Genomic DNA, 25,856 nt, shown 5'->3' on the forward strand with positions numbered 1-25,856 from the left:
CGCATAACTTTTTCAGCCCCCGGTGCCTATGAACCTGAAAAATGCAAATTGGATAAAACTCCAGCCTTTACAATCTCAGGCCGCCATAGTGTAAGAAAAACAAATGACACTCCAGCCCCTGGAGCTTATGCTCCGGAAAAAGTTCGTTTAGATCATACACCAGCTTTTACATTTGCCGGTAAACATGAAGCGAAGATTGTAAGTGATACCCCGGCCCCGGGTGCATATTGTCCGGAGAAGGTGCGCTTGGATCACACTCCTGCCTATACAATAAAAGGAAGGCATGAAGTCCACAAGGCAAGTGATACCCCAGCGCCTGGTGATTATGCACCAGAAAAGGTGCGTTTAGATCACACCCCTGCCTATACCATAACTGGTCGTAAAGAAGCCAAAATTGTTAGTGATACCCCGGCCCCTGGAGCTTATTGTCCGGAAAAGGTGCGTTTGGATCATACCCCTGCCTATACCATTAAGGGGAGACATGAGGTACAGAAGCCAAGTGATACTCCAGCCCCTGGAGATTATGCACCAGAAAAGGTACGCCTGGATCACACCCCTGCCTATACCATAACTGGTCGTAAAGAAGCCAAAATTGTAAGCGATACTCCAGCCCCGGGAGCTTATTGTCCGGAGAAGGTGCGTTTGGATCACACCCCTGCCTATACCATTAAGGGGAGACATGAAGTCCAGAAGCCAAGTGATACTCCAGCCCCTGGCGACTATGCACCAGAAAAGGTACGTCTGGATCACACTCCTGCCTATACTATGAGTGGACGCAAAGAAGCTAAAATCACCAATGATACACCCGCTCCAGGAGCCTATTGTCCCGAAAAGGTACGTCTAGATCACACTCCTGCCTATACAATGGCTGGCAAACATGACCCCAAGGTAACAAATGATACACCAGCACCTGGAGCTTATGCTCCAGAAAAATCAAAGCTGGACAAAACTCCAGCCTACACCATGGCTGGGCGCCATTATTTGCAAAAGCCAAGTGATACACCAGCGCCAGGGGCATATGCTCCAGAAAAGCATAACTTAGATGGAACGCCCGCATATACCATGGGTGGTCGCCATAATTTACAAAAGCCAAGTGATACCCCAGCTCCCGGTGATTATGCTCCAGAGAAACATAATTTAGATGGTACTCCGGCTTACACTTTTGGAGGACGCCACAATCCCCACAAACCCACGGACACTCCAGCCCCAGGCGACTATGCTCCCGAGAAGCATAGGTTAGATGGAACCCCTGCTTACACCATGGCCGGACGTCACAATCCTCACAAACCCAGTGACACCCCAGCCCCTGGCGACTATGCTCCCGAGAAGCATAGACTAGATGGTACCCCAGCCTATACCATGGCCGGACGTCACAATCCTCACAAACCCAGTGACACCCCTGCACCTGGTGACTATGCTCCCGAGAAACATAGATTAGATGGTACCCCTGCTTATACCATGGCCGGACGTCACAATCCCCACAAACCCAGTGACACGCCAGCCCCTGGCGACTATGCTCCCGAGAAACATAGATTAGATGGTACCCCTGCTTATACCATGGCCGGACGTCACAATCCCCACAAACCAAGCGACACCCCAGCCCCTGGCGACTATGCTCCCGAGAAGCATAGATTAGATGGTACCCCAGCCTACACCATGGCCGGACGTCACAATCCCCACAAATCCAGTGACACGCCAGCTCCTGGCGACTATGCTCCCGAGAAACATAGATTAGATGGTACCCCTGCTTACACTATGGGCGGACGTCACAACCCCCACAAACCCAGTGACACTCCAGCCCCAGGCGACTATGCTCCCGAGAAACATAGATTAGATGGTACCCCTGCTTACACTATGGGCGGACGTCACAACCCCCACAAACCCAGTGACACTCCAGCCCCAGGCGACTATGCTCCCGAGAAACATAGATTAGATGGTACCCCTGCTTACACTATGGGCGGACGTCACAATCCCCACAAACCAAGTGACACCCCAGCCCCTGGCGACTATGCTCCCGAGAAGCATAGATTAGATGGTACCCCAGCCTACACCATGGCCGGACGTCACAATCCCCACAAATCCAGTGACACGCCAGCTCCTGGCGACTATGCTCCCGAGAAACATAGATTAGATGGTACCCCTGCTTACACTATGGGCGGACGTCACAACCCCCACAAACCCAGTGACACTCCAGCCCCAGGCGACTATGCTCCCGAGAAACATAGATTAGATGGTACCCCTGCTTACACTATGGGCGGACGTCACAACCCCCACAAACCCAGTGACACTCCTGCCCCAGGCGACTATGCCCCCGAAAAACATAGGCTAGATGGTACCCCAGCCTACACCATGGCTGGACGTCACAATCCCCACAAACCCAGTGAGACTCCAGCCCCAGGCGACTATGCTCCCGAAAAACATTGTTTAGATCACACTCCAGCCTTCACCTTCACCGGGCGTCATGATACGCACAAACCCAGTGATACCCCAGCCCCCGGTGATTATGCACCAGAAAAGACACGTTTAGATCATACGCCGGCCTTTACAATTGTGGGACGTAAAGAGGTGAAAATTACCAGCGATTCACCAGCACCAGGTGCCTATTCGCCCGAAAAGGTACGTTTAGATCATACACCTGCTTACACCATCACCGGGCGTCATGAGTTGCAGAAACCCCAAGACACACCAGCTCCCGGTGATTATGCTCCCGAAAAAGTACGCTTAGATCATACTCCGGCCTTTACAATTGTTGGCCGCAAGGAAGTGAAAATCATTAGCGACTCACCAGCCCCAGGTAGCTATTGCCCGGAAAAGGTACGACTCGATCATACACCATCCTATACCATAACCGGCCGTACAGTTAGCCATCATGTGGACGCTACCCCCGCACCGTGTGATTATAAACCAGAAATGTACGATCCTAAAGGACATACGCCGGCCTTTACTTTTGGTATGAAATTGAAACAGGAGCGAGTCAGTGATACACCTGGTAAGTAGGCGAAAACGAAGTTTGGTCCCATTTAGCATGCAGAAATCTGAAGCACCTCTATTGTAAATATACTTGATTTTCATTGTTTTGTAAATTATTATTTCTATAGCACCCACTGCCTATGAACCTGAAAAGCACACTCTTGATCACACTCCAGCCTACACTTTTGGCAGTAAAACCGTAACTAAGACGGTTGTCGATGCACCAGGTAGGAATTTAATTGAATTGGAACAATTTTAGAGATCATAAGATTAAGGAATTAGGTAACGGACCTCAATTAATGTCGGATGACCTTATATACTGAAGTATGACCACAGATACTGAAATATCGGACCTCAGTTGATGAAGTATCGGACCTCAGTTACAAAGCATCGGACCTACAAAACGTATAATCTCAGAGATACTGATATATCGGACCTCAGTTACTGAGGTATCGAACCTCAGTTACTGAGTTATTGGACCACAGTTACGGAGGTATGACCTCAGATATTGAGATATCGGAACTCACTTACTGAGGTATCGAATTTGATTTACTGGAGTATGACCACGGATACTGATATATAGGATCCTAGTTACTGATTTATCGCACATCAGTAATTAAGGTATCGGATCTCAGTTACTGAGATATTGGACCCCAGTTACAAAGGTGTGTCTACAGATACTGAGACATCGGAACCAGTTACAGAGGTATCGGATCTCAGTTACTTATGTATTGGACCGCAGTTACTAAGGTATCCGACCTCTGTTATTAGGATTCGGACCTCAGTTACTGAGGTATCGTATCTCAATTACTAAGGTATCGGGACTCAGTTACTGAGATATCGGACCTAAGTTACTGAGATTTCGGACCTGAATTACTGAGGTATAGGACCTCAGTCAGTGTGGTATGACCAAAGATACAGAGATATAGGACCCCAGTTACTAAGGTATCGGACCTAAGTTACTGCGGTATCGGATCTCAGTTAGTGATGTATCGAACCTCAGTTATTTAGAAAATCGGACCTCAAACACCGAGATAACGCACCTCAATTACTGAGGTATCGATCCTCAGTTACTAAGTTATCGGACTTCAGTTACTGAGGCATCGGACCTCAATTACTAAGGTATCATACCTCAGTCACTGAGGTATCGGATATTGGAGCCCAGCTACTGAGGTATTGGACCCCAGTTACTAAGGTATCGGACCTCAGTTACTACGGTATCGGACCTCAGTTACTGAGGTATCGGACCTCAGTTATTAAGGTATCGGTATATAGGACCTCAGTTTGTGTGGTATGACCACAGATACAGAGATATCGGACCCAGTTACTAAGATATAGGACCTCAGTTAGTGATATATTGAACCTCAGTTACTTAGAAAATAGGACCTCAGATACCGAGACAACGCACCTAAGTTACTGAGGTATCGATCCTCAGTTCCTAACGTATCGGACTTCAGTTACTGAGGCATCGGACCTCAACTACTAAGGAATCAGACCTCAGTCACTGAGGTATCGGACCTCAGTCACTGATGAATCGGACCTCAGTCACTGATGTATCGGACCTCAGTCACTGAGGTATCGGATATCAATTACTGAGGTATTGGACCCCAGCTACTAAGGTATAGAACCTCAGTTATTGCGGTATCGAATCTCAGTTATTGAGGTATCGAAACTCAGTTAATGATATATCGAACCTCAGATACGGCGATATTAGACATCAATTATTTATGAATAAGACCTCAGTTACTGAGGTATCGAACCACAATTACTATGGTATCGAACCTCAGTTATTGAGGTATCGGTCTTCAGTCACTGAGGTATTGGACATCTGTTACTAAAGTATCAGCTACCGAAACTTAAGTATCATACCCCAGTTATTGAATTATCATACCTCGGTTTCTGTGATATCGCACTTGAAATATCGAAAATCAGTTACTGAGATTTGACCACAGATTCTAGGTTTCAGACCTGAGGTATCGGGCCTCAGTTACTGAGGTATCGATTCTCAGCGACCAGGATATGACCACAGGAAGTGAAATATAATACTTCAGTTACTGAGATATCGGACCTCAGTTACTGCGGTTTCGGACGTCAGTTACTGAGTTATGACCTCAGATACTGAGATAACGGACTACAGTTACTGAGGTTTCGGATCTCAGTTCCTGAGGTGTCGGACCTCAGTTACTGAGGTATCGAACCTCAATGACTGAGGTATCGGACATTATTACAGAGTTGTCGGACCTAACATACTGATTTATCGGACCTCAGCTACTGAAGTTCGATACTTCAGTCAGTCACTGATGTGCCGGACCTCAGTCACTGAGGTATCGGATATCAATTACTGAGGTATTGGACCCCAGCTACTGAGTTATAGAACCTCAGTTATTGAGGTATCGAATCTTAGTTATTGAGATATAGAACCTCAATTACTGAGATATCGAACCTCAGATACGGCGATATTAGACATCAATTATTTAGGAATAAAACCTCAGTTACTGAGGTATCGGGCCACAATTACTATGGTATCGGACTTCAGTTATTGAGGTATCGGTCTTCAGTCACTGAGGTATTGGACATCTGTTACTAACGTATCAGCTACTAAGGTATCGATCATCCGTTATGAGGTACGACCACCGAAACTTAAGTATTGAATTATAATATCGAAAATCAGTTACTGAGGTTTGACCACAGATTCTAGGTTTCAGACCTGAGGTATCGGGCCTCAGTTACTGAGGAATCGATTCTCAGCGACCAGGATAAGACCACAGGAAGTGAAATATAATACTTCAGTTACTGAGATATCGGACATCAGTTACTGCGGTTTCGGACGTCAGTTACTGAGTTATGACCTCAGGTACTGAGATAACGGACTACAGTTACTGTGGTTTCGGATCACAGTTACTGATGTATCGGACATAATTAAAGAGCTGTCGGCCCTAATTTACTGATGTATCGGACCACGGTTTCTGAGGAATCGGGCCACATCTACTGTGGTATAGGACCACATTTATTGAGGAATCGATCCTCATTGACCAGGGTATGACCACAGTGTGTGAAATACAATACCTCAGGACTGCGATTTCAGACGTCAGTTACTGAGTTATGACCTCAGATACTGCGGTTTCGGACGGCAGTTACTGAGTTATGACCTCAGATACTGAGGTATCGGACCTCAGATACTAGGTATCGGTAATTAATTTGCTCTCTAAAAACATTCTTTTCGGAATTTGAAGTTTATTTTTTTCTTTCAAATATTACCTCTGAGCACCGATCCTTTATCTCGCAATCCCAACCTTACTACACACTTTCTTTCAAATTGCATGAAAAAACGTGATTTTACTTCTATGTCTTGTGTTATGTTCCGTATATAATTCTCTTTTTTCTTTTCTTTAAACTTTCCTTTCTTTTCCCATCTCTGTATATATATATATAACAGCTCCCGGCCATTATCATCCTGAAAACTATAACCCCGAACACTCTCCTGCATATACTTTTGGTCACAAAACATCAATTATGCCAGGTAAGGTGGTCCTCAAACAATACTCGAAAAATTACAAAGCACTCTCAGTATTCATTTGCATCAAAAAATATCGTGGATTTCAAAAAGCCGATGTTTCATTTATTCTTCATAAATCTATGAAGTCCTTTCTATTCATTTATTTTCATTTTCTTGTAAATATTTTCCATTTCTACACAAAAATTTTTGTTTATATGTATTTTATTTTCTTTTGTTCTTTTTTCTTTTCATTTTACATTACATTTATGTAAATACGTGTGTGCTTGTTTGTATAATTTATGTGTTCGCGTTAAATTTGTGCAGTAATGCCACGAGGACCTTATGTTGAAGATCGTATCATACAGAGACGTGAAAGACGTATGAAAAGTCCTGGTAAGATTTAGCTAGGAACAAAAACAAAAAGTTTATATAGTAAAAGCCAAATATTTTGCGGCGATTCTCAGCGGATCGCCTGTTTAGCAAAAACTTCTAATTCCACTAACATTTGCTTAAGAGGAACTTCAACTAAATTAGTTTTAATTTCTAACGTCTCTAAGGAATGAAGGTTAATAAATAAATGTAGAATGGATTATGGTTTAAAAGAAATAGTATTGTTGTTTTCTATTTAATTTATGAACTAAAAATTTTATTTTAAATTTTGGTACAATATCCAAATTGAATATTATTAAATAACTTAGTATACAATTCAAAAATCACAGCCCAGTCGTTTGAACACGGTTCCAACTAGCCTGAACACTTATTAAAATGCTAACAATTAGTGGCGACTTCTCGTCATAATCATCGAAATTGCAAAATTCAGTCCTTCTAGTTTCTATGTCATTACAATTCTTTTAATCTAACCTTTACAAGAAACATTTCCTCTTTAAGTAAATCGTCCACCAGAGCATCATTATCTCTTTCATATATGGGATTTTGTGTTTCCATAGGTTAGAAAACATTTTCATAAAACACTGTTCATATAGACCAATGTTTGCTATAGTCCCTATATAAGGGTTAAGTTTATGACATTCTGAATTTGAACGAACAAATGAACGAACTTTTGCCTATTAACGACTCAAAATAATGCGGAGAGGTATATTGAAGCATCGCCGGTGTAATTCAATCTAGAACAGCTGATTTATGCACTTTGAATCTGTTGACTGTCAATTTTAGATTGTTTTTTCTTTCCACCTTTCCAATGAGATCTATACCCATTTCCGCTTGAATTTAGAGGTTGTTACACTCTGTGTGACTGGTTTTGACGTCCTTGCAGCTTGAGAAATGGGTGACCAAGACCAGAGTCTATCCACGTACCATCAGGTTTTCTTTATACTTGGATTTAGGGTCCTTGAAGAGTATTCTTCGAAACCTAGCTGCGTCGTTGACTCCTTCTATCGGCCCGCAGAAACTGGTCCAGACTTTTTCTCGGGCCGTTTGATTTCGCTCATATACTTATTGAAGATCGCCTTATATGAGTTCCAATCAATGTCAAATTTTGTCGTATGAAGAAGAAGAACATCGATCACGTTGTTAGTGCACCCAGTTTATTATTCCCGATTTGTCAGATACCTTCCAGTTTCTGATGACAAAGTTATCTAAATTGGACTGGCGTTGTTTTCCCTCAGCCTGTTTTAATTTATTCCTATATGGACATATCGAATACCGGCTACTCAACCGATATCCTTTTTACCAAAAATTATGTATTTAGGGAGAATCTTAACTATTGCAGATGTTCCGAAAAAATGCTTACTTTTTGCCAAAAAAAATTTATTTGACTTAAGACTCAAAATTGGAGTATGTAGGAAGGAATGGGCCAAAAGAGCCATTTTTATACCCTACACCACACTGTGTGTGTGTCTTTGTGCATTTGTATGTAACATGCATAAGGAAACGAGATAGACCCATAGTTCCATAGTACATAGAATCACTTTCTGAGGTAGCATTTATTGTCCTATTCGGCTGAAAATTGGGGAAATTCATTTTTTTAATCAATAGGTAGTGAAAATCGATTGATATTTGGATATAGCTATCATATATATTTTCGGCCGATTTTACGTATTTGTCCGATTTCAATGAAATTTGGAATGTGTGACTGATTTCGGTCTAGAAACAAATATTCCAAATTATATCGAAATCGGTGCTGATTTGGATATAGCTGCTATATAACATGACGAAGGCCAAATTTTGGACCAAATCGGTTGATCAGTTCGAAAGCTATCATACTCTCCAGCCACAGCATATGGTGCCATAGGGGCTTTTTACACTTTTCGGTCTGTTTTCTCAAGAAGTATGGCCTTGCCCCTGAAAAAGTTTTTACCGTCGTAATTGAGGCAGCGAATGCAAGTTGCTTCAACAAAAATCAAAGCGATGCGGGAGTAGGTCCTAAACTGAACTTTTCCGAAATTTTGTTTGGGAGGCACCCGAAGGAGTGGATATTGGAACCTCATCTAAGTCTGGTAGAAATTTCACGAAGTGCAAAGTATTGACCAAATCGGTTACTCCATTCAAGAGTTATCGTGTGCACAAATTTGCCGAACATTTTCAAATTTTTGTTGAGGAGGTCCCATCAACGAACTTAAACAAAGTTTTGGACAAAATATTACGAAGGGCAAATTTTGGACCAAATCGGTTCATCCGTTCGAGAGTTATCGTGCGCAGCAGCCAGAACGAGTCCAAATTATCTGAAACAAATTTAGTCCAAACATAGTTGGGGTCTAAAACCATTATCCCGTATGAAACAGTGTATACTAGGGTTATGACTTTTTGACATTTTTTTCTCAAAAATGATTTCCTGTAGCAGGGATGAATGAACTTTTGCCTAATAATCACTACTCTATCGTTTATTCCATTGAAATATAAAACAAGTAAAAACGTATTAAGTTCGGCCGGGCCGAACTTTTCATACCCTCCACCATAAAATATTCATTCCTGTCCCCAACATTAAGTGAGTACGTTAAAATGTCAGATAATGTACATAAAATGCTTCATTCGGGAGGCCCTTTTTTATGGTGCCTATATCTAACTGTTGACAATTTTTGGTGGGCTAGAAATTGGGAGGTACTGTTATATAGGGGTTATAATAAAACATGGGTCTATGTTGACAGTTTATCATGGGAGCCTTTAATGTCAAATAACTCCTAATTCGGTTAAAAAATTTAGCTAGAATCCTCAAAATATCGAAAATCGGTACATAACGTGGGAACTTCAAATGTCATTAACATCTAGTTCGGAGGTATCTGGGCTATACGAAAATATGAACTTAAATGAACAATTTTTGTTGACTTTTAAATTTCAAATTACAGAAAGTTCGTCCAAAAAATAAAGCTAAGGTACGGAAAATCGGAAGGTTTGTTTTGGGGCTATACAAAAACATGGACCTACGTTCGGTTAAACATTTGAAGTAAAATCCTCAAAGTACCGAAAATCGGGAAGTATCGTTATATTGGGGCTATGTTGAAAATTGTTGATGCAGATGTGTGGTGACCACTACAACCTTCAAATGTCAAATTTCAGTTAGTTCTGTTAAAAATTTTAGCTAAAATTGCCAAATTAATGAAAATTGGGAGGTACCGTTACATGGGAGCTATATCCGAACATGGACCTATGTTGACAATTTTTGATGGAGAGGTGTTGTGACCACTAAGAACTTCAAATGTCAAATTACTGCTAGTTCGGTTTAATATTGTAGCTAAAATCATCAAATTACTGAAAATCGGGAGGTACCGTTATATGGGGCCTTTCTTGACAATTTTTGGTGGAGAGGTGTGGTGACAACTAAGAATTTCAAATGTCAAATGCTCAAATTACAGATAATTCGGTTAAAACTTGTTGATAAAATTCTCAAAATACCTGAAATCGGGCGGTAACGTTATATGGGGGCTATTCCAAAACATGGACCTATGTCCACTAGTTATATAAGTTTATTGACATTTAAGAACCCTAAATGTCAATTGATAGCTAAATCGGTCTGAAAATGTAGATAAAAACGTCAAAATGCCGTAAATCGGGGGTACTGTTATATGGGGGCTATACCAAAACGTGGACCTAGGTCCCCAACTTTTGTTATATAAGTTTAGTTACACTTAAGAACCCTAAATGTCAAATTATAGCTATATCGGTCTGAAAATGTAGCTAAAAACGTCAAAATACCGTAAACCGGGGGGTACCATTATATGGGGGCTATACCAAAACGTGGACCTATGTCCACAAGTTTTGTCACATAAGTTTATTGACATTTAAGAACTTCAAATGTCAAATTATAGCTTCATCGGTCTGAAAATGTAGCAAAAAACGTCAAAATACCGTAAATCGGGGGGTACCGTTATATGGGGGCTATACCAAAACGTGGACCTATGTCCACAACTTTTGTTATATAAGTTTATTGACACTTAAGAACCCTAAATGTCAAATTATAGTTATATCGGTCTGAAAATGTAGCTAAAAACATCAAAACACCGTAAATCGGGGGGCACCGTTATATGGGGGCTATACCAAAACGGGGACCTATGTCCACAGCTTTTGTTATATAAGTTTATTGACACCTAAGAACCCTAAATGTTAAATTATAGCTACATCGGTCTGAAAATGTAGCTAAAAACGTCAAAATACCGTAAATTGGGGGGTACCGTTATATGGGGGCTATACCAAAACGTGTACCTATGTCCACAACTTTTGTTATATAAGTTTATTGATACTTAAGAACCCTAAATGTCAAGTTATAGCTAAATCGGTCTGAAAATGTAGCTAAAAACGTCAAAATACCGCAAATCGGGGGGTACCGTTATATGGGGGCTATACCAAAACGTGGACCTATGTCTACAAGTTTTGTTATATATGTTTATTGACACTTAAGAACCCTAAATGTCAAATTATAGCCAAATCGGTCTGAAAATGTAGCTGAAAACGTCAAAATACCGTAAATCGGGGGGTACCGTTATATGGGGGCTATACCAAAACGTGGACCGATATATCCCATCTTCGAACTTGATCTTCCGACAGCTAAAAAATGGTATTCCCCAATTTTCAGCGAAATCGGTCAACAAATGCGACCTGTATGTTGCGAACGGACGGACGGACGGACGGACATGCATAAATCGACTCAGAAAGTGATTCTATGTATATCCCTAGAAGGAACTATGGGTCTATCTCGCTTCCTTTTGTATGTTACATACAAATGCACTAACACATAATACCCCTTACCACATAGTGGTGTAGGGTATAAAAACCTAAAAATGGTAAAACTTAGGAACAAATCATAACGGTCAAATCCTCTAGAGAATTTTCACAGCTACAACATTTTCTTTAGCCCCATTTCGATAAGACTTGCGGTTTCCAAGCAAAATCGCAAAAACATAAAAATGTGAACTTTGACCGCAATTTATTTAAAAATCCCTTCAACAATTTTTTCTTGTTTTTGGATTCTTCTCATAAAAATCCCTTCAGCAATTTTTTCTTGTTTTTTTTTTTTTTTTTTTTTTGATTTTTCTCATCTGTGAATATTGCTGTTTCAGTATCCCCAAAAACTTCCCAAGTGTAAGCGGTTTTTATTTAAAGTTAGTTAAGGCGTACCGTACATAACATTGTTTTATAAGGAGTCGATACAGTCAGTGCATTGTCCCAATTTGAACTGCTATGCCTAGAAGATATATGTATATATCTCAAAAATGGTAAAACCTACGAAAATATCATAAATGACAATCTTGTAGAGAATTTTCACTGCTAGAACATTTTCTCTAATCCCATTTTGATAGAACTTGCGGTTTCCCAGCAATATCGTGAAAACCTAAAAATACCCTAAAAATGTGAACATTAATCGCGATTTATTTAAAAAAGCGCTCCGGCGATTTTTTTATTTTGCTCATCTATGAGCATTGTAATTTCAGAATCCGCAAAAACTTCCCAGGTGTAGGCTCCTTTCATTTAAAGTTGGTTCAAGAGCACCGTGACAATCGATGATTTCGAAAAATGATTTATAACATTTAATTTTTTTTAACATATTTACTTTGATTCAAAAACTAAATTTAAAATTTTAATCTGCTTATGTAAAAAAATAAATAGGTATATTTAATTTCCCATGCTCATTATTGCAACAAATTCAGATTTTTTTAAGATAATATAAACAAATTTCTCATAATATTTTTGTAAACTTTTGTAAACTTTTGTAAACTTTTGTAAATACCCACCGCAACTATCCAGTGCACTTAACCTAAATGAATATTCCACTAATTACAACCTAAACACACCTCCATACATTCCCCTTAACTTTTTAATTCAACACAACTATTTTCTGCACTTAATACTAAATAAATATCCCACTAAACACTACTTAAACACCCCTCCATATTTATCAACTCTTTAATTTTTTTATTGACAATAAACGGCAATTTCATTTAACGAAATTAATTTTTAATTTTATTTTCACACATTAAATTGCTCCATCACAATTTTGCATCGATAATTGCTGCAATTTCCTAAAACTGATGCACTCACTCTGTAGTACGCAATGTTGTTATATTAGAGAATGGCACAGCAGCAACACAACAGCTATTGCAACAACATCAAAAAGAACAACAACAAAAGGCCACCTCTTCAACCACAACAACAACAGTAACTGAAATTCACACTGTAAATGGTACATCAGATCCAAAATCCTCGACAATTACTAGCAATGGCAATGACAATAATGCCCTGACCACCACTGTAAGAAAACAAACTCTGGTCAATGGTAATGTTGTCAATGACAATACCCGGACAATCACCGGCGACACCAAATCACTGATGACAACACAACAAAATAAATTGGCAAATTTGAAATTAAATGACGCCGCTATAACCACAACTGGCACAAATACTCAAATCACTCAAAAAGTTGACAAAATTAATGGTCTAAATGGTGAAAGTGGTCAAGTGGTGACCACCACTGTTCGCACTGTCAGCAATGGCTACAAGGAAGAAGGTAATAAGAAAATTCAAGCTAAAGGTAGTGCTGATGTCAAACAATCCAATGCTGCTAGTGGATCATGTAATACAGTGGTATCGGCGGATGGTACCACCACCACAACTGTGAAATCGGCAAAAAGTTCCAGTGTAAAATATGCCGTGGAAGCCAGTTCAATACAAGAAGAAATAATCAGGTAACAAAAAAAAAACTAAAAGAAATAGAAATAAGTTTTCGGAAAAGCTTTAACCCTCTCCCGCTCGCCTGTTTTAAGGGAAAATCCAAATCAAAAAGTTGAGCTGTCTCACTAACCTCTGCCCGCCCCATTAACAAATCTCCAATAACATTCATTCATTGTCTAACATAATGTTCATCAAGAATTAAAGCCTATGGTGTTAATGATGACATTTTTTATTAATGTTTGTTGTTGTTTTTGTTATTTCCCTCATAGCTCCTAATGTCTATAGAATTCCCACAGTATTGGGTATCAGCAAGGAAGGTAATATACGCTCAGCACCGGCATTCTCTATTGCCGGCCGTGAAAAGCCACGTCAATTGCCAAATCTACTCTTTCCCGGTCCAGGCTATTATGATTCCGAGTATACAGCCATTAAACGTCGACCACCCATGTATTCCATGGGTGGCAAACATAAACTACCCTGTGATGATAATATGAAACCTGGACCAGGTGCTCATTGCCCAGAGAAGGTAAGTGGTATTTGATTTTCAAATGACCTTTACTTATAAAATTTTAGGAAACATATACAAAAATCTAAGAAATTTTTGCAAGGTGTCGTCGATCCTTGCCCTATAGGAATTAAGACGTCCGCTGCACTGGAAGAATCTTTGCCTCCTCATGTAGATGGTCGACAGGAGTCATGAGGAGACACCCTGTCGCTGTTCTCAGCGCGGCATTCTGACAAGTTTGAATATATTTCCATCACGTTGCACTAACATTCCCGGACCAAACTGGCGCCGCATAGCTTACCACAGACCAACCTATCGCGTTATATGTAGCCAACACGGTTTCTTTATCTGCACCCCAAGTGCTGTCGGCTAGGGACTTGAGGGCCTTGTTCCTATATCTCAGCTTGTCGCAGAAAGCTGTGGCATGCGCGGACGACAAGATCATGATGTCGAATGTGACCCCTAGAGTTATGGAGTTGTTTGGGGTCGGAGTTCTGCTACCATCGACCATGACATTTAACTCTGTTCTCATCTGTGCCGTCCACGTGGTGAACAGAATGGCCGTAGATTTAGTGACATCAGGAATGGCAACTGATACCAAGTTCGCACAATCATCTGCATATGTCTGCATATCAATGCCGTCTGGAGGGGGTGGAATACATGTGAGGTAGAGGTTAAACACTTCCGGAGATATCACCCCACATTAGAACACTCCCTGTTTTACGCTACGGGGTTTGGACTTCATGTTCCTAAACTCCACGTACGACTGGCGTCCACACATATAATTGGTTATCGGACGTTTCAAACTTGATCGGAGGCTAATCTGCTGGATATACTCAAACAGCGTAAAGTGCTTGACAGTATCAAAGGCTTTTGATAACTTGAGCGCCACCAGCAATGGTCTATCGTACAGCTTGCCCTGATTGAGTCCTCGACTAATATGTGTGAACGGTACCCATGCTGATGATCGGCAACTGGATATATATTTTTGAAGCTTGGAAAGGTCTAAAGCCTCAAGGGTCTTTGTTACGGGCGACAAAAGCGCAATCGATCTGTACGATTCATCTTTGCTGGCATCCTTGCCTGGTTTCAGTAGCGGGACTACTCTGCCCATTTTATAGACTGTGGTAACGATGTGGGTGAGCGCTTATCGGAAGCTTAAGATCTTTGGTGAGATACTCGACTCTCGGCTCATCTAGTTGCTTCAGCATTACCGTGGAGATGGCACTTTCCTGATGGCATTCACAACACCATCCATTGTAAATTATGGTGGTTACTCCTCGGCAGGAAGAGATCTAATGCTACATAGTACTCTTTTCTTTGCCCTGTCAATAACGGGGACGCTCGAAAAAATGTCGATTGAAATAACTTGCACACCTCTTCGGATCAGTCATTGTAACGTCACCAAACGTGTCTTTCTTCTTTCCAGGGATCGGGATTGACTTCCGTTGCCCACAATTCAATTATTCCGGCTCCAATATTGCGACTCTTCAGATGATTTAACCACTTGTTCCGTTTATGCTCACCGACCAACCTGTACATCCAGCATCAACTTATTGACACTAGGGTTGGCACTATGGAGCTCATCACGTTAATTTGCTAGTCCCGTCGCCTCTGCTGGGAAGTTTGGTCTCACTTCAGTATTAAATTCCCCTAGAAAAAATTATAATGTTGGAGTCATGATCAAGGACTACCCGCTATTTTAATTTCAATACGATCCGAGAAGTGGATTTAAACTTAATTACAGCACAAAAGTTTTGAAATCTCTCGGGGGATATACCTGAAAGAATGGACCGACATATATTATATTGGTTATTTTTAGAGCTGTTTTAGCGTTATGTAAAGCAGCATGAACTTGCCCACGAAATGTCGTTGTAATCAGTACAAAAATGACTACCTTCGGTGAAAATTGCAAAACAATCCTCGAATACCCCTTAAACTATACGTTTAGGCCAGCAATCCCGTTTTGGTGTAAATAGGCTTCCTGTACTAGGGATATGTCGGCTTCAGTCATCACGAGGGCAAGTAGAAGTTCAGCGGCAGCTGCTTTGCAGTGATGCAGGTTAATCTGAATTAAGAGAAGGGGCTGTCGCTTAGGTTCCTTTACTGATTCCGAGCTAGACGGAACCTTATCCATCCTAGCCCGAAATGTAGTTTTCCCTCACGGTTTCTCAAATATTCTTGGTCTTGTGTGTCTATTGACACCCTGATCGTAAGACCCCTTTTCTCCGGACGGTGACTAACGTGTTAGTTAGTTAGTTAGTCTGGAGATTGGGATTTTGTCTACAGTGTATTGTCAGTATGCGTGCGGGGTCCACAGGGGACAGTGCCACCCATGCTGATAATACTCTTCCGTTGCGGATCTCCTTAAAACTAACGGTAGCTAGTTGGCACCCTTCCCACCAAGTCCACCCGCTGTGTTGACAAGAAAGTCTACAGATTCCTTGTTTTCACTGCAGATGACCTTGATTCCTCCGTATGTTTGGGAGGTTCCCGGTAGCCTGCGAACACAACGATCTTCAACCAGTAGCCATCGACTGTTGCTGATCTTGCCGTCAGGGTCAGATCTGTCGATGACTCATATTCGGAGCTCATCCGGCACCAATGGTCTACATATCTTCTTCCCAGCACCGTTTCCCGATAAAAAAATATCCGGAAGATACCCTTTGGCTTAAGTTAGTTTGAAAGATGATACGATGTAGAAGGCTTGGAGTAATGGCTATGGGTGGGCCTCTTGGCCTTGGGATGTTGTTCCTCCCTTGATCTAACCCTCTTCACTGTATTTTTCGATGAGGAAGGGTTGGTGGTGGTGGGTTGTTGTTGTAACAGTTCGGTTGTATTCGGAAGCTCTTTCCTGAAAATTATTAAGGAAGAATGGAACGAGAAAAGAAAATGGAATATATTATTAATCAGTTGTGTGAATAGGATTTGATGTTGGCAATTGAAGGAATTGTGCTACTTCAATTGGATGTGACCACAAATCAACAGGGATTAGATTTGTGGGGGCGGACGGACAGTTGAATAGATGTGAAGTATCGTGAGGGCTCTGATGGCAGGAGGGGCACCTGTTTATGGTATCGGGAACAATGCGTTCTCTGTAGGAATTGAGAATGCTACTGTAACCAGACCTAAGTTGTGCCAGTATGGAACGAGTTTGCCTTGGAAGAAGCCTCTCACTATCCGAAATTGCTGGAGGATGTTGATTTAGGACTTTATTGTTTTTGTACACACTTATGGCTTCGGAGACCGCCCGTTGGTGCACAATGTTCAGGGAGTCCGTGTAAGACAATCGGTTGACGTCCGATGGAATGACGTCTTGGATGTCATCACGGTAACACCTGAAGTCCTTACGGATGCGTCTAGGTGGTGGATCTTCCATCACTACGTGATGGTTGGGGTGACTCGGCTGATGGCTAGCCAGCAGGAACTGTCTAGTCAGCAACACATTATGTTGCCTGACTGACAGCATCCTGGTCTCCTCATGAAGATGATCTACCTGTGACATCTGGACGCAACCCGTAGCAATTCGGAGAGCATTATTTTGCGTCGTCTGCAGGATTCTCCATTGGGTGTCACTCAGGAAGGAAGTCCAAACCGGGGCAGCATAATTGAAGACAGACCGACCGATGGCCTTATAGGTCGTTATTAATGTCTCCTTATCTCTGCCCCAGGAGGTGCCAGCTAAAGCTTTAAGGACTTTGTTCCTGGATTTCACTTTCTGGTTGATGTAGGTGGCGTGCGAAGAGAAGTGGAGAAGATTGTCGAAAACTACCCCAAGGATCTTTGGACTATGAACAGTGGGGATACGCCTGCCTTCGACAAATACATCAAGCTGGTTGTTAACTTCATTCGTCCAGGAAGTGAATAAGGACACTGAGGACTTTGTAGGGGATAGCTGAAGATTGCGCTCCCGGATGAAATTTGTGATGGTGGCTAGGTAGTTGGAAATTCTAGCACTTACGTCGTCGATGTCAACACCAGATGAAATTATGGTGCAGTCATCAGCATACGACACCACCGAAATATCTGCTGGTGGAGGAGGGAGATTAGCAAGATAGATGTTGAATAAAATGGGGGATAGTACTCCACCTTGGGGTACTCCCATTTTAATCTTGCGGAATTTGGATTTTTGGCCTCGGAATTCAACGAAGGCTTGCCTACCATTAAGGTAATTGGCAATCCAACGCTTGGCGTCATTGGGAAGGGTGGAATTCATGACGTCAGAAATCAGCATGGAATGGTCGACCGTGTCAAACGCCTTGGACAGGTCAAGCGCTGCCACAATGGTCCGTTTGGGTGGTCGTAGCTGATTTAGGCCGTTCGCAATCTTTGTGGTTATCTCTTGCAAAGCCGTGGTTGTGCTATGAGCTTCCCTGAAACCATGTTGGTGGGAGGCAAGGTGGAAATGCTGTTTCAGGGATGGGAGCAATAGGGACTCTAAAACCTTTGCTACTGGTGAAAGCATGGAGATCGGGCGGTAGGATTCCCCATTTGTAGCGGATTTGTCTGGCTTTAGAATAGGAATTATACGAGCCACTTTCCAAACGTCTGGAATTACCAATTGGGAAATTGATAGTTCCAGGACCTTTGTCAAGTAGCTCAAACCTACTGCTCCCAACTTCTTTAACATTACCATGGATATGCCGTCTGGCCCAAGGGCTTTAGATGGTTTGGATTTGGAGATAATTCTCTCGACTTCACTGGATGTGAAGGAGATGGGCTGCAAATCACGCTTTAGTGACTTGCATCTCCGGAAAACGGCTCGCCTGGACCTGCTCTGCGAAGATGGATGCTCAATGAATTGGCGGCAGAACTGTGTTGCACACTTTTTGGCATCGGAATATGTAATGTTATTGAAGGCTATAGCAGGGAGATTTCTATTCTTGTTGGAACCAGATAGACTTTTAATTGTGGACCAAAGTTGCTTGGAATTAATTGTGCAGTGGTCGAGATGTTGAATCCACTTGGAACGCCTGTGTTCGAGAACCAGGTTCTCAATTTCCGCGTTCAATTGCCCAATTCGTTCGTCAGCTGGGTCATCGACACGTATTTGATCGCGCTGTTGTGCCAAACGGGATGCCCTGGATGGATAATTTGGTCTCATGAGAGGAATTCTGCCCGCTGGAATAAAGCGTTTTGCCGCCTTGAGGATTACTTCCCTTAGTGTTCTCTCACCCTTTCTGGCACATGAGGGCGGCGGCAAGTGACGTAAGGAGTCGTCAATGAAATTCGTGAAGCCATGCCAGTTGGCTTTGTTGTAGTTCACGAATGTGCGCTTGTCGGGCTCAACGAAATCGCTAGGTTTCTCCACTGTGACCAAGATTGGAATGTGGTCGGAATTTAGCGCGACTTTTGTTTGCCAAGATGCGAAAGGAAGGAGCGAGGGACTAACGATGGAAATGTCCGGAGAACTCGAGCATCTGGCTGTAATTCTAGTGGAGGATTCCTCATTGATGGATGCGAAGTCGGATTCGTCTATCTGGTCCGCAATAAGAATACCGCGTGGATCGTTCGGCAACTGGGAGTGCCATATCTCGTGATGAGCATTGAAATCGCCAAGAACAATTCGGTTATCCCCTTGAAGCAGATGAATTATGCTAGGGTGATAACTTGCCCCAATGCTGTTGACGGGCGGAATGTATACATTGATGATCTCGATATCAGAATCATCGGAATGAACTGAGATGCTCATGACCTCAAGGAAAGGATCGAAACGGGGGGGAACAGGAGGCTGCGTCAGAGTGTATCTGACGTCTCGCTGGATGATAAATGCGAGGCCACCTCCATGATCCCTTTCCCTATCTCGTCTGATGATGTTATAATTCCCTGAGGACGAGAGGGAACAATTACTGGTCAACTTCGTCTCCTGGAGAGCAGCAATTAGGATGTTATTGTCGTGCATGAAATTGGTGATGTCAATAACCTTATTCCTTAAACCATTGCAGTTGAACTGCATGATTTGGAATGAGGCCATCGAGTCACCACCCTGCACTAATTGCTGCTGTGGGTGCCTTTGCTGAGACTGTTGGATGGAAGGATCACTGCTTTGCTGTTGTCTGGAATGGAGATTGGCGCGGTTCACTGGATCTGGATGACTAGGCGGAATGCTAGCCGCACTACTAGCGAGGGCACTAGTAGGGGTACTACTGAATGACAAACTAGTCGGAATGCTAGCTGTAGTACCACGGGAAGGAATAGCAGGAGAACTAGCAGAAATACTAGATTGGAAACTAGTATATGTACCAACAGATGGAATAGTGGTACTGGACGAACTGCTAGTAGAATAACTAGCTGGAATATGGCTACCATTAGATGGAATATTGGAGCCGGAACGAATACTAGTAGAATAACTAGTAGATGCACCACTGGATGGAAGTGTGGCACTGGAAGAATAGCTAGTTGAATAGCTAGATGCGCTACTAGTTTGGACACTAGAGCTGGCACTGCTGGATGGAATACTAGACGGAGTGCTAGTCGCAGTACTGGATGAATACCTAGCGGAAGTGCTAGTCCTTGCTGCACGGATGTTGGAGCAGCACGCGGCTATGAACCTGGGACTCCAGTCCCTGTGAGTACGCAAGGTGGTACATCTCCTCATATGGCACCAGTTTTTGCAGCCATTGCACTTAACGGATGTTATATTTTCCCAGATTACACCTCTGCATACTGAACAGATCCATTGAACAGGCTGAACAGTTTGCTGCGAGCGGTTGGAATTGCTCTGAGGTGCAGGGGACGGCGTGCTCGATGTTGTTGGCTGCTGACAGCAGCTGGCAATGTATCGTTGTGACCAGTGGCGGTGTGTGGTGAGACCTGAGCACCTCCTCAGGTGGCACCAGTTTCTGCAGACGTTACATCTAACTGACGGGGAGTTTGCCGCAATACGCCTATTGCACACTGAACAAATCCAGATCGATGGACCGGGGTTTTGCTCAATGCCGGCTAGAATTAGAAGGATGGCGAGCAAAGTTGCCGGCATATTTTGCTCACCTGTGGAAAAAACTTCCGGTTGATACAGCTGTCGCTGGGTTGACAATCTCTGGCCGGGATGTTCCCGGGTCGTTCCGGAGCGAAGATCCAATTGTCGTGGTGGTGGGTTGTGGTTGGTGGTTGGTTGGTTTTGTTTTGATCCATCACTTTTTTCCTCGGCCTTCTTGACATTGAAGGGAACTCTGTTTGCACAGGGCCTCCTTTTGAAGAGGTAATCGAAGTCGAAAGAGGCGAATCCCTCGCAGGACGCGGAGTCAAGCAACCATCGCTCCCAGTTTGATCTTTGGCGGTTGCAGGAGTCGATGTTAGTGTTGAGTCCAGCTTGACCTCTACTGTCATCCGGATGAGTGAAAGTTTGTTACAGGATTTCTCCTGGGTAGGTGAGGATGCTTCCTTTCAATCTTGTTCACCACACTGAGATTGATCCTGATTAACATGATTTCCCTCGCCGATATGGACGAAGTTTCCCTGCCGATGAGCTTCTTGAGGTAGCGATAACCCCTCTTCTCCTTATCCGAGAGAATCTCAGCTGATTGAGGCGGTGGGAGCCTTTTCGACCAAGGTTTTGGTCGGGGTTCCCTCCTCAATAGCATCTTGCCTCGGGAGGCGATTTGTTGATCTCTGTAGGATTCTTAGAGATGTTATATCGCTGTAAGCAGGAAGTGTCTTCGGTATGGAGGAGGCAGAAGTGCCTTTTAGCCAAAAATTTGAAAACGATCCTCAAATAGCACTTAAACGAAAATTTTGCACTTTTGGGGGGAAGTAACTGAAGGTGTATTCCGAACTAGATATGCCAAATTTTACGACTGTACACACTGGTGCCGCAAAGCTTACCACAGACCGGAATATTTTTTTATTACGAGGTCAACAAGGCCAGCGACTTGCTTCCTACTTCTAACCTTGTAGCAAATAACTGTGGCTTGCGCGGAGGCCTTTACATGCTGTTGAACGTTACACCCAATATTTTAGTGGTCGAACATCAGGACACCATCGACCAATATGTTCAAGGTGAGCCTCATTTCAGGCGACGATTTGGTGAACAGTGTGGCAGTGGATTTAGCGGCGGATATAACCCATCACAAATTATGTCATATATAGGACGTAACGCCAAGATCGTACAATCATCCGTATACATTGCGATATCTTTGCCGCCTGGAGGATGTGGAATTTCAGAAAGGTAGAGTTTAAACTGTTCCGAAGATGTCACCCGTCTTAGGGAACTCCCTGTTGCACTCTATGGGTCTTGGACTTCTTATTTCTGAACCCCACAAAACGACTGGCGCGCACACATATAGTAACTGTCCTCTAACAGCTTGGCCTTCTAAAGGTCAAAGAGGCCGCCATAATTCTTCGGTCGTCCAGCCTGTTCTGGTTCAGTCCTCAACTGATATGTGTGGATATGGAGTATTATGCTGTTGTGGTACTGTGCATATTCCGCAATCCATGCTTATGTTTGGCAACTGGGAAACTGCTGCCCATCATGGGGAGTAGTAATGTCTAGAATCTTCGCTACTGGCGACAAGAGGGAGATCGGCCTCTATGACTCGCCTCTTCTGACATCTTAGTCTGGCTTCAGTAGAGGGATAACCCTGTCAACTGTGCAGACTTCTGGTTCATCCCATCGCTAAAGCATTACCATTAACATACCGGGTGGGCCGAACGCTTTGGATGATTTCGCGGGTGATCTGTTGACGGAAACATGATCGGAAGATGTTCTAAGCCAAGGGAAATAAAGGGTTGCCTGGACTCGTTATTTGTTACAACAGGTCCTACAATGGTGATATCTGGTGAGCTGTGGCAATCTCCTATTATCCTCGCAGCAGCTGCTTCGTGCAAAATGTGGAGCTGTTAATTTTCTCGGCCAGCGCTGTCATTGCCTTGAACTGAATGCCAAAGTTGCAAACTACAGGTGACTCTGAGCTTTGTTTTCCTCCGAGTCATAAAGTGCATAACTTCGCTGACTTTCTTGCGGAGATCTTTGCAATTGAATTGCAGGAAAGATGCATTTTCGGGGCGTTGAACAACAAAATTCTGCGTTTCTTGTTTTTTGGATAACTGCGGAGTGTCATGTAATACGACGAAATTGGAGACACGCTGATCTGGCGCACCAAGCAGCAACATAATTCCTATCGCAGTAGTCCTGGAAGCGACTAAGACCAAAGCAGCTCGAAAGTGCGTTCATTCTTTACAACCATTATATCTTACCGCAGCGGGTTCTATCGTACCGGATTGACCCGAAAACATAGTGTTTTGGCCTGTGGCTGCCAACCCAGCATCTAACGTATGCTTCTTCGTAGGATTCTGTGCTGATACAACAACAACCGATGTGGTGGATGTGGACCTGACAAACAGAACCGATCCAGGAGTTCGTCTCTATCCAGACCTCTGACCAAAAAAGTGCGGAGAAGACATTCCGGGATATATTGCCGCTCCCATGGTGAAAAAATATACGAACACAAACATATAATCGTTGAGGTGACAGCACCAGGTCGAAGATTCCTCCGAGTCAATCCGGTGCATAGAATTGACCGCCGTGGGAGTTATAAGTTATTTTACTTGATGTCGGAAGGGATTTTTTGTACCGTCGACCTCGACTACAACCTGCCGCAAAATAACGTTTACGAAAATGTTTTAACATTTGTGTGGGAGATACCTGAAGTAGTGGATCGGTATTGTACATATTCGAACTTTTTATATATATCTGTACGAAATATTGCAATGTGCAAAATTAAGACCAAATCTGTTTTCTCCTTCATTAGTTATCGTGCGTGCCATTTTAGCGAAAAAAATGTTTCAGGGAAGCACTTGAAGGAGCGGATTAATATGACGACCTTAAACTAATTTTGAAGATCCAAAAGTTTTGATCGATTAAACTAAACTAAAATTACGCACCAACAAGCCAGACGAACGGACAAGTGCTAAATCCACCCGAAATTATCTAAAACGGATTTCGTTCAAACATACTTGGGATCTGTTAAGTTTATTTAACCTTCATAGAGAATATCCTGCATTTTTATCTTTACTGGATCTCTCGTAGTTTGATATTTTAGAAGTCTATGTCGAATCAGAAGATCAGACGCATTTTGCACCGTCTGGATGTGAAACATATCTCAGTTGGCTTGACAACCGGTCTCCAGTGAATGTCCGTTAACTGCAGGAAGGAGCTCTTTTTTTCTGCGACTCAGTGTAGGCGCAGTAAATTTCGGTGGTTAAATGGAAAATCTTTGATGACGAATATTTTTGACTCCTCCGGTTAGGCCGCACTGTTAGATCCTTAAAATAGTTAATGTCATGGCTTGTTTGGAGGAGAAACGGTGAAAACATTTGATCTTGTAGTGTACTGATATAAAAAGCTTCCCGGTCATTGTTTTCTCATTAGCTAGCAATAGAAAACATGAGTCAGCAATCCTGATCTCAGATTTCCTAGGAGAGGAAAAAAAGTTCGGCGTATTGAGATTGCCGAAAGATTGATTCACTTTTCTTCCTTGTAGGTATCTGACAGTAGAATTTCTTGGGTTTAACGATTACATTTTAATGCTGTGACTTTAGAAATCCTCCATCATCAGAAGACAGGCAACTTGATTCTTTTTTTCAATACAAGGAATTAAAAGAACTGATTAGGTCTAGTGGCGAAGACCGAACGTAAATAAATTTTAACTTCATCCCACTTAAACAAATGTTGTTTTTAAATTTGAAAACAACAAAATTGAGATTTTGCTGGCTTACTTCACACGTAATAAGTAAAACACATCTCAACAAAACTGCCAAAGTGAATCTAAAACGTTAATTTATTCCTTACTAGTTATTAATATTTTTTCTTGTCCTTCTCTCTATTTCCAGATAAATCTTTCCAATGTTCCAGCCTATAGTTTTGGCATAAAACATTCACCCTATTTGGGTTATATACGTGAACATCATGATTATGGTTTTTCCGGTATTTGTTAAACATTCCCTACCCTAGTTATTTCCATCTGATTTCTTCGCTTCATTACCATTATTTGCTTTTTTTGCTGATGCCTTGTATTGTATGTCGTCCTAAGTTATTTTATATTTTTTGATATTAAAAACGTGATTTTATTTTTGTTACTTTTCTTAAAACAGAAAAAAAACTTTCTCGAATACTAAACTCTAATTATTAAACTAATTAATGTTATTATTTTTTTATGCAACGACTTTTGTTTAAATGCATTAAATTTTTTAATTTTTATATTAACACTTTTAATTTTAAAAAATGTAAATTTTGTATTATACTAATATACAGTTTGTGTCTTCTATAACCGAATAATACTAAAGCGAAAAGAAAAAATCTTGTGGCTATTTTTAAATTTAAGAAAAAAAAAACACTTTCAAATAATAACGAATAAAAAACTCAATTACTGTAATAAAAGTTAACATTTTCAATAAAAAAATAAAAAAACCCTAAAAATATTGATGTTTTAATTTTGGAGAAAAAAAATCAAATGAAACCAGATATAATATCGTTCAAATTGTTTACCTCTGATTGATGGATACAAGGTAACTTGTCCTATATTGGGATTAATTAAACATCATTGATCCCCGAATTGAACACGTAAATAGCATGGCATTATTAGGTAAACGAAGAAAAACACATAAGAAAAACTCCATCTAGGGCATCAAAATCTGTAAAATATAGAAAATTTTACATAATTGCTGAAATTCTGGTTAGTATCGGCTAAACTATTGGGAGTTGAACCAAGTAACCTTTTGCAAAAATATTCCAAATAAAGTTCTCAACAATTCTTTAGAACATTCTGA

At 41.9% G+C, this 25,856-nt stretch overlaps 1 protein-coding gene across 15 annotated transcripts in view; it reads left to right on the top strand.

Annotated features, from left to right (window-relative positions):
* Positions 1-25,506, top strand: part of LOC141394955 (uncharacterized) — a 135,962-nt gene extending 110,456 nt beyond the window's left edge. For 7 of the 15 annotated variants that reach the window (XM_073970151.1, XM_073970137.1, XM_073970143.1 and 4 more), the window contains 7 exons: positions 17-2,989; positions 3,099-3,197; positions 6,407-6,490; positions 6,791-6,859; positions 12,963-13,599; positions 13,855-14,111; positions 24,921-25,506. In XM_073970151.1, the coding sequence (XP_073826252.1) occupies positions 17-2,989; positions 3,099-3,197; positions 6,407-6,490; positions 6,791-6,859; positions 12,963-13,599; positions 13,855-13,861 (3,869 nt within the window). In that variant the 3' untranslated portion in view covers positions 13,862-14,111; positions 24,921-25,506. The remainder of the gene's footprint in view (positions 1-16; positions 2,990-3,098; positions 3,198-6,406; positions 6,491-6,790; positions 6,860-12,962; positions 13,600-13,854; positions 14,112-24,920) is intronic. The other 8 variants (XM_073970141.1, XM_073970149.1, XM_073970148.1 and 5 more) reach the window with 3 other exon arrangements.
* The last annotated feature ends 350 nt before the right edge of the window (positions 25,507-25,856 follow it).

Source organism: Musca autumnalis, unplaced genomic scaffold (assembly GCF_047663935.1).
Source record: "Musca autumnalis isolate F117 unplaced genomic scaffold, ASM4766393v1 scaffold_2, whole genome shotgun sequence".
Taxonomy (NCBI): domain Eukaryota; kingdom Metazoa; phylum Arthropoda; class Insecta; order Diptera; family Muscidae; genus Musca; species Musca autumnalis.